The sequence below is a fragment of the Chironomus tepperi genome, unplaced genomic scaffold (assembly GCF_022539635.2).
Source record: "Chironomus tepperi strain 1889 unplaced genomic scaffold, CSIRO-AGI_Ctep_v1 contig_422, whole genome shotgun sequence".
Lineage (NCBI taxonomy): Eukaryota > Metazoa > Arthropoda > Insecta > Diptera > Chironomidae > Chironomus > Chironomus tepperi.
Window position 1 is genome coordinate 366,646 of NW_027226544.1, and position 9,947 is coordinate 376,592.

At 30.6% G+C, this 9,947-nt stretch overlaps 1 protein-coding gene across 2 annotated transcripts in view; it reads right to left on the reverse strand.

Annotated features, from left to right (window-relative positions):
• The window catches only part of rl (Mitogen-activated protein kinase rl), a 38,208-nt gene extending 28,550 nt beyond the window's left edge, over nucleotides 1-9,658 (reverse strand). The window contains exons 1-2 of one of the 2 annotated variants that reach the window (XM_070649254.1): nucleotides 9,526-9,658; nucleotides 8,448-8,890 (exon numbers count right to left, since the gene is read on the reverse strand). In XM_070649254.1, the coding sequence (XP_070505355.1) occupies nucleotides 8,448-8,578 (131 nt within the window). In that variant the 5' untranslated portion in view covers nucleotides 8,579-8,890; nucleotides 9,526-9,658. Of the gene's footprint in view, nucleotides 1-8,447; nucleotides 8,891-9,514 lie in introns of both variants that reach the window. The other variant, XM_070649255.1, reaches the window with a different exon arrangement.
• Between the last annotated feature and the right edge of the window lie 289 nt (nucleotides 9,659-9,947).

The following is a 9,947-nucleotide window of genomic DNA, read 5'->3' on the forward strand; positions in this document are numbered from 1 at the left end:
TTCTGTGCCATCGAGTTGAGCGAGGATTAATGGATCTTGAAGCGAAAAATTGTCTCTAAAAGTGTAAATTAATGTTTTTTCATTAAATACGAACACGTGTTTTTCAAGTTTAAATTTTGAACTTCACTAAAATTTAAATTCCAAAAAACCGTTATATTTGAAAATCCTCTTAAAATTGTTTTTATCATTTCACGTCCTTTAAAATGAACCTTCTAAGAATTTCCCTAAATCTCAAAGCCAACAACACTGCCTCATGATGTACAATTTATACCAAAACAATGCTTTATTTTCAAATAATAATAATGTTGTCAACCTTTTTTTCATCCTCGTGAAACTTTATTAAATTATAAAGAAGTAAACATTTTCTTCCCTTACTGTTTTCTCTTTTCTTTCCCTTTTCAACCTTCTTTTACTGCTCTGTTAAGGAATTTTTTCATATGGTATAAATGTGAAATATTTATGACAGAAGATTCAGTGACCTGCAGATATTTGTCATATGAATGATTTTCCTTTCATTGGTTTGTTTTTCAGACAAAAATTCATACAATTAGGATATTTACAATGCATGTCCATCTGTCATGAAGAAAAAAAAAAAATATAAAAATCCTTTCAGCAAAAACTTTACTTGATTTTTATTGGAATTTTCCTTTAACATGCCATAATTGGATTTGATTCTTGTTGAAAGCGACGAGAAAATTCTCTCATAAATTTCAAGAAGTTATTGACGAGCAATAAAAAATTATTACAAATGGCAATCACAATTTAATTATAATAGCATTGTTCAATCATTTATCAAGTGAATCGCTGAGTAAATCATACAGAAAATGTTACATTAGCGAGGAAGGAAGGAAGGAAGGAAAGGTAACCTTGACGAAAAGTAAATAAGTAGTCTTGATATGAAAATTTATTTATAGTGAAGAATTGAACGCATTTTGTGATGGAATCAGTGCATTTAATCAGATTTGTTGCGATTGATATTGACATTTAGCGTACGAAAAATATTCAAATTTTAACGGTTTTTCAAAATTCAAATCAGTTGAACTTTGAAAAGTCGCTTTTTTTAGTAATTCTTGTCGTACATTTTTGTGAGCGTAAAATAAGACAAATTATTGGAAATCTTAGGTTTTCGGAAAGAAATGAAGCAAGACAAAAGCAATTTTTCCTATTTTTCAATAAAATTAATTGAATTCTTCAACCAATTTATTGATTTTCCTTAAACAAAAATCAATCAAGAAAGAAACTGAAAATTCCATTGTTTTTCTTTCGAATTCTCTAAGTCTTCTTTCCCATTCATTGACAAAGAAAAAAGTTAAAGAATAGCTCTCAAAACAAGCAGCAAGCTAAAAAATTTACTTATTTTTATGTTCAATGTTAAACATGAAGAGTAAAATCAAGTAAATAAAAATCGGAAGGATGAGGATTTAAAAAAAAAAAATGGGAGGAGTAGGACGGCATCATAGCGTATCGGTTTCGTTAAGCGTTGAAAAGGAGAATTGAAGAAAAGTCATGCTGTTTGTTGATGATGAATTTCCAAATGATTACACTTTACATCATCAATTATAATAAGAATCAAATTTAAGGCAGTAAAAAAAGCAGCAAGGAACTCACTTGAGGGAAAATCTGAAGAGCTTAAGAGGAAAACAAGAAAATATTTATGCATTTATGCCCTAAGAAGTATTTTGTCAATTTTAGAACTGTTTTACGTAAATATTTTTTAAATTTAGAGCATGTCGCTGTGAAACGTGATGATGGATATTTACGGTAAATAACTTGAACCTCAAATCATAAATAAATACATTAAGTGCTCCTGTATCTCACATTTCATTGCCACCAAGCTGAATAATGTACTCAAATAAATCAATAAAATACATTAAATTCAAATTCAGGCAAAAAGCTACTCCCGAAAAAATATCCCAGTGGATCAAGTTTGAAGCTTTACTAAAAGATATTTTTTTTGGGGTTTCTTTCTTTATGACGTTACGAACTGGAGCAAAAGGGAGGTATTCTAATTATATATAAGCTTTTTTATCCAAATTCTTCAGTTTTCTAAGGGGTATTTGACAAATTAATCAAGTTGACGCAATTAGAACCAAAATTCAACTAGACCTTCCCTAGGATCGAACCTGGTTCGCATAGGGCGATTGTTAGACTCTCAAACCAAATCGTCACTCCTGCTTTTTTGCTATAAGGGACATCATTACCAAATGACCCCCCAATTGTGTATAAATTAAATCGAATATTAAACGAACAATGTCACGGTTAATACGGTACATAAATGTATTATTGATGACAGGCATTATTAGAGAATTTTCATTTTTTTTTTCTCTTCCCTTACATCGATTTCCATTCAATCTTCTTTACCTTTTTTTTTTCCATAAACGGTTCACGAGAATAAAAAAAAGAGAGTCATAAGTTTTATTTTTAAACCAATAAGTGCCAATCATTTTTCTCCGTATCTGACATTACTTTGAATGCACGAACTCACATTTTGCTATTGTATTATGTATCATAATCGTATTCACAATGAGATTTTTTTTTTATATCTTATCAATATCATTAGAGCATGAAATTATATATTTTGAGTGGATGAAAATGTAAAGGAAGAAGCAAAGACTAAGAGATGAGCTAAAATCAAATGATGCATAAATATTATGCTGATTATAGCAATCGAGGTAATGAGATAAGCTATTTTTCCCCCATTGCTAACAGTCATAATTTATTCATATTGGATCAAGAGTCAAGTGAAGGATGTCAGAAAAGGTTTTTACGTGAAGATTACTAAAAGTTTCTATTTCTCTCATTTTTCAATTTTTTCGCAATTTATCGGTATAAGAAATAATAATTTTTCATCAATGTAGATATATATCTACATGTGTACGCATAAATGATTATTTCACGTAAATATTTTCTTTTCAATAGAAACAAATGTAAAGCATGCATGAAAAATTATTGCGAGGAAAAATGAAGTTCGATTTTTGACATGCGATTCATGAAATAAAATTGATGCTTCTTACTTTTTTCACTTTGTTCGCTAACTCGTGCCGTTCTTTGAGAAGTTTGAAGAGCACGGAAATTTGTCGGCGTTGTGGGTAGCTGAGAGTGTGAAAGACTGAGTGAGTGTTGAGCCTAAGGATTGGCGGATAATTGTGATGGCTTGCTGATTGGTGATATCTGTATCAATTTTTAAGGATTTTACTTTAGTTAACCGCATCTTTGCTGTAAAAATGGGTCGAAATTGACAGTCAGATCTACTACCGTTAATATGACCACTTAGTGGTGCCCTCGATAACACGTTGTACTGTTCGGGACATTTTTTGGAATTATGTCAGATTATCCTATCCAGCAATGCGTGAATCATCCATTTTTCGTGTAGATTTCTGGTCGTGGCCGTTTGTCCAATTCTTATCGTAACCACACCTAGTTTAATCCCAGTTTAACTAGTAATCTCAACAGACTCAAAGAACATCAATCACCCAAATGTCCCAAAATAATGCGTCAAAAGTCACTTAAGAGCTAATAAACACTAATAAACAATTCACAACTTGACTTTTTATACTTTCAATGTTATATTAATTTGAACGTGCTCTCGTTCTTCTTCCAGCGATCACTTTGGAGAAACGTGTAAACGCGAAAGTCATCGCGGATAAGTTGTCAAGGCCTATCTTCTGTTTACAGTTTAATAAATTATAATAAAAAATCTATTTTTATAGAAAAATGTGAATAATTTCAAGTGGAAATTAAAATCTTTTCTCTTTTTTTTAAAATCCTTTATCAGAAGTGGCTTCATTCAATGTTGATGACTTCAGCATTATGAATCTATTAAGCAAATTATTCGAGGAAGGGAAAAAATTTTTTAAGGTAAATAAAATGAGCCACGAGATTGAAAAATTTTATAAGCCTCGGGATTAAAAAATATTGATGCTCGTGCATTCAATTTCCAAAGCTTTAATAATTTTTTTTATTTCTGTACTTAAATAACCTGAGGAACTGTTGGGAAGTTTTACATCGTCAGGGCAGGCGTTGAAGAGACTCTTTGCCTTATCTCACAGATATATGTAGCACATGTACAAACAACATCCAAGTTCTGCCCCAAAATAATTGTTCACTCGTCTCAAGTATCTAAGAATGGATTTTCTTGATGAAAACTTAACAATAACATTAAATGAGATGGAAAATTCGGCACAGATCATTTTCAATAATCATCCCACATTTATAGATTGAAGCAAAATAAACCAATCAAATCAAGTTGGGAATGTTAATGAATGAATGATTAAAAATACCTCTCATCGAATTCATTCAGTATCAATGGTATGTAGTTGATAGGCTGTTTTTAAATTAGAGAATAAACTGCCAAATACTTCGAAGATTATTTTTGTGTTTTGAAAAATATTTGGAATTTGTGCAGTAAATGGATGTAGCCAGGTGAGAAAAGGTACAGATCATCAAAGGAAATGGAATGTCAAGGTGGGAAAAGGGATCTGACCTTCGGAAAAATTTAAAAAATCTCTCCAAACCTTTGTCGCTAAATACTGCTGCATATTCTCTTTTCAATCAATTTTGTTACATAATGGATATTCGGTCAGATAAAATTTTGTTGCTAACTTTTAATTGAATCTGAGTTTCTTCTTAACTTTTAGAGACCTTTATTAATCCTTGATTCTATGCCCGAGAAGCATAACGTAGTCATTCGATTCCCGAACGAAACAACGTAGTCGCGCGATTTTTGAACAGAACAACGTAGTCGCTCGATTCCCGAACAGAACAACATAGTCGCTCGATTCTCGAACATTGCAGCGAAGTCACTCGACTCCCGAACAGTGCAACACAGTCGCTCGATTCCCGAACATTGCAGCGAAGTCACTCGACTCCCGAACAGTGCAACACAGTCGCTCGATTCCCGAACAGCGCAACACAGTCGCTCGATTCCCGAACGACACCACGTAGTTGCTCGATTTCCGAACAACATAGCGTCTTCGCAAAGCCACCGCTACATCACTGTATTTCCAAAAAACATGGACCATTTTATTATTTCTGTTTGTCACCATTGGAATTTCTCTTAATTCCTTCATTCCCTTAATCACATCAAAAACAAGTGCAAGTATTTTTATTTTAGTCTTTTCATTGTCAACGTCAACAGTAAATATGACAGCATTTAAACGGATTTAAAGCTAATTCTGTATTTATTTTGCAATAGTTATATTTTTATGACGACTTCAAAAGAAATTTTGTGACTAAAGTCAGCATTTGTGTTGGAGTAAAAGTCTACGAAATTCACTCCATATAATGATTATTTTATTACTTTCTTGCCAAGATAGCATTCATGTTAAAACATACAGTCGCTATTTTTTTTTTTATCTTATCAATTTAATTTCTTTACACACATGTGCACGGATATAATCATTTATTAGAGTATTTACTTATTGATTGAATGATGTTTAAGTAAATTTTGCTAGTTCTGCTTATTAATTTTCAATTGATGTCAAATGATTGATAAATAATTCCCCTATAAGCTCATCGGGAATGTAAAGACACTTGTTGATTGTAAAAAGTTAATTTTAGATTGAAATCCTTAACATTTCGATTTAATCAAAATTGAAAAGCTTCGAACGTGAATGGAAATAAAAGCAGGGATTCTTGAGCTATGTGGAACGGTCCGTATTAAGGTAATACAAATTCTTTACAGATTTATAATCATCATCAGCATTTTAAACTAAAGCAAACTCTTAAAAATGTAATTTATGCAGCCAAAACCCAGAAAAAAGTTAAGAAACACTGCCTTACATGCTACATGTATACATAAGTAAATGTATAAGAAATAGAATAATCAGAAAATTACAATGGAAGGAGAACTTCTTCTTTTCTTGACATCATCAGATATAGAATCAATAAAAAAAAGTTCAAAATACATTTTTAAAAATGTTCAATTTTAAGCTAAGCAAACAATGTGAAAACAGGTTCATGACACATTTGATGTTTTAAAGGAATAGAATTTATCATTATGGAGGAATTGAGAATTACTCAGTGAATGAAAAATCAGGACTTGACTAAAAATAGGTTTGCCCTAAGCTACACCGGAGGGATTTTTTCTCATTCAATCTTGTTGACTACGATAACGAAGAACTTCATTCAAACAACAATTATGTTTATGAACATGGAAATAATTGAAGTATTTTTGTTGTCTATAAATAAGAGCATCTTTACTCTCAATATCCTAATTGAAAATCATTTTTCATCAAAATTGCTATCAATAATCTTTTATCATTAATTTACTCTCCGTCTATACAAAATCAATCTGAAGAATATTTTCCAAGAAAAATAGATTTAAATACTGAACATTTCCAGAGTAGACTCGACCTATAGACACTATAGATTATTTATCACTAGCTATAATAGAAGCAAATTGATCACGTGCATCTGAATATTTTCTCATCTATTCTTTTTTGCCCCACATCAGCAAACCGAAAAACAGAAAATTACAGAACAACAAAAAGTAGGGATGAATTTAGAAATTAAATGAATAATTTAGAAAACAACACAATTTTCTAAATGTACAATGTGCCTCATTCCTTCTTACATTTTAAAGAATTCTGAGAAAGAAGGAAACTTTCATAACTCAAAATCTGCTTAAGGATTCATTAAAATATTAATACTGTTCGGAAAAAGGATCATTGAGAGAATTTGAGTCTATGAACCATGAAATTGGAATGAAATAAATGTAAATGGAATTGTTAAGCAATGATGTCCATTGAAAAATTTGATGTGTTGAGATACCTAGTGTTTTTGAATAACAGCGTGTTACTGTAACCGCTGCTAATGATTAAAACCGAACAGAAACTCTAGGCGCATCCCAATTTTTATCACATACTTCCAAATGATCAAATTCATCTTAACAAACTCTAAAAGACAGCTATGCATGAATCCCAAAGAACACAACGTATTCGCCACGTCGGCGTGACAACAACGAGACACGACGTTGCTCTGACGACAACCTAACGACTGATTTCGACTCACTTCTGCGTCTCGACACATTATGTTGCTCGGAGATGTCACTGCTGAATGAATTTTCAATTATTCTTATACTGCGCCACAAAAGACCGTGATTTTCTTTTTAGAAAGCTTATTTTCTGACCATTCTGATACCGCAAAACCCCAAGAAATTGGTGATTCATGAATATTTTAATTTTAAAATTCCCAGAACTTGAGGTCGGCTCGGATTTTGAATGGAAATGTCTATTCGTATCTATAAAATGGTCTGTGAATGATTTTCAACCCCAAAATGTATTTGTAATTATTAAAGTGTATTTTGGAAATATTGTGGTTTAGTTGTCAGTTAATTATGATATAATTGATGTACGATATGGAAAATATTTATTGAAAATTTAGGAATTTTCAACAGAACTGGCTATTGAAATATTTTTCAATGATATGTACAAATGTATAGTGGCAGTAATGTCTATTTAAAAATGCTACAGGATACAGACATTCCATTAAATAATTGAAAATTTGATATTTATAGGAATGAAACATTTTATGCACACTGTTGATATGCTAACATATTTTTGGCGTAAAATTCTGAAAATGATATTTTTATTTAATCCCACTTAATAGACACCGACCGTAACATTCAACAAAAATATCCTGCAGATACACATCGTATAATGCCAATTTTGTTTATTTTCAACAAATTTTATCATTTCAATCAGACTTTTTAGTTGCAATTTTAGACGTGTATGAAAATGCGTAACACAAATTTTCGTACCTAAATGCATTCAATCAAATGGACAGGATCTATAAATTGATAGCTTAACATGTACATACATATTTATGAACTTTCGGAATTGAATAATGATTTTTGCATTTGCTGGTACAGCATTAGATTTTGAAATATCCCCAAGAGCATTCAGCATTTGCATTTACATTATGAGATCCAGTAGTTTCCCAACCAACAATTAATACAAGTGTCGCTCAATTATAATCCACAGTAAAATAAACCATTCATCACACAATTCAATTAATTGAAAAAAAAAGGAAATTCAGTAGGTAATTTGTTTACCGTATCAATCAGTAAAGAGAAAGAAAATTATAATCGCAATTAATCCTCTTTACGCATATTAAAATTATGATGTGTTTGATATATGAGCCAACAGTCTTAATTCAATAGGATCAATATCGAATGTAACATAAATGACCATACATGAATATATGTAGCTATGATGCTGATGACTAGGATTTATGGAACTGGAACTAATTTAGATCTAAGCTGTTATTTTGCTAATCCTGAATTAAATCTGAGGATTTATTTTAAATCGTAGGATTTATTTTTAATTCTTAACGGAAATCAGTCGATTGCACTGATCCAGCACCCATAGCACTTAAAATTATTGCAGTCCTTAAAACCCAGTCACAACATCAGACACAAAAACAAATAAAATAGTTTAAATACTTACACAACAACACCATATGCTCCTTCACCTATGTGCGCTAGGTTTGTGTATCGTGGACCCACTTCAAAAATCTGTCCACGAATGACATAAGAATTCGATGAGGGATTTGATACGTCTGATCCCGCTTCAGCCATATTCAATATTATGATTAATGCTCAAATTATGTCAAAACTTTTCTTTTCTTGATATTGATTATGCTAGAATATTTCTTGTGTGAGCTTTTTCTCTCTTTTATATATTTTTATATGCTTATACTCATATATTTTATATTATGCAGCACGTTTTTTTGATAACACACATACACACAGTACTGAATGGCTTTAAACTTGTAGCTTTTTTTCTTTCCTCTTCTCCTTTTTTTATTCTCCGGATCTTTTATGTCTTCGGAATATATCTCTTTACCAACACATTAATATAATCTGTGTAATGATGCTGAAGCGTGCGATCTAAATAAGATACAATAATGCTTTTAATTAGACACCTGTGATGTTTTTTTGGCACTATGGATTTTATTTTTGTTGCTCGTAATGTTATGAAATAATTGATGAGATTGCTGTATAACAAATGGATGATGATATTTTCTATACTCTAGAATTACTGGATCTTGTTATTGAATTGAAATTTCATGAAGATTTATTATGAAACATATTTTTGTATTAGCATATTACTCATTTTAGAAATATTCATTGAATATATATTGGAATGAAAAAAAAAATATCAAGTAAGCAAGCAACAAGCTTAATGTGACACAGTGAGAGAGAAAGAGAGAAGAAAAAAAACTAACTAATATTAGTCACCGGATGCTTTGTGAATATATATAATTTTTAATTTTTTTTTATGTGTCTATTCCAAAAATAAATCTAAATTCCAATGCATAACTTTTCCTATTCTCTATTTGATACAACAATCTGTCGCTTAAATCATCGAACACAAAATATTTCACACATTAATTAACACATTCAATTAAGATTTCTTGAATTTATATTTTTTTTTGTTTTTATAAAAAATTGCATTTTTTTTTTTTTCTTTTTGCTTCTTATCACATTAATTCGATTATTTAACTAAATTACAGTTTATTCACCTTTTAGCACTATGATTTATGATATTTTTTCACAAATAAAACACTTTCTATACTTTACAGCATCGATTATAATGTCCTTTTTTCATTACCTCCTCGGTTAGCTTTTAGATTTTGAATGATTGAATTTTGCACACTAATAAAACGAAAGAGAGTGAGAGAGAGATATCATTTTAGTTTTCTGAACGTACTCGCGAATTTTATCGTGTTTTATCGACTGGATCTTTTAATTTACACTGTATTACACTTGTTCTATTGTTTTGTATTGATAAATTATTTAATAATTGTGTAATTATGCTACAATTTACAATATTCTCTTCATGACGGTTTGTTGTTAAAATTGTTGTTGTAAATTTTTGAATTTTTTTCAACCGTTATTTAGGAAAGGGAGAATCTGTCTTTTGTTGTAAATTTACTATTACTGA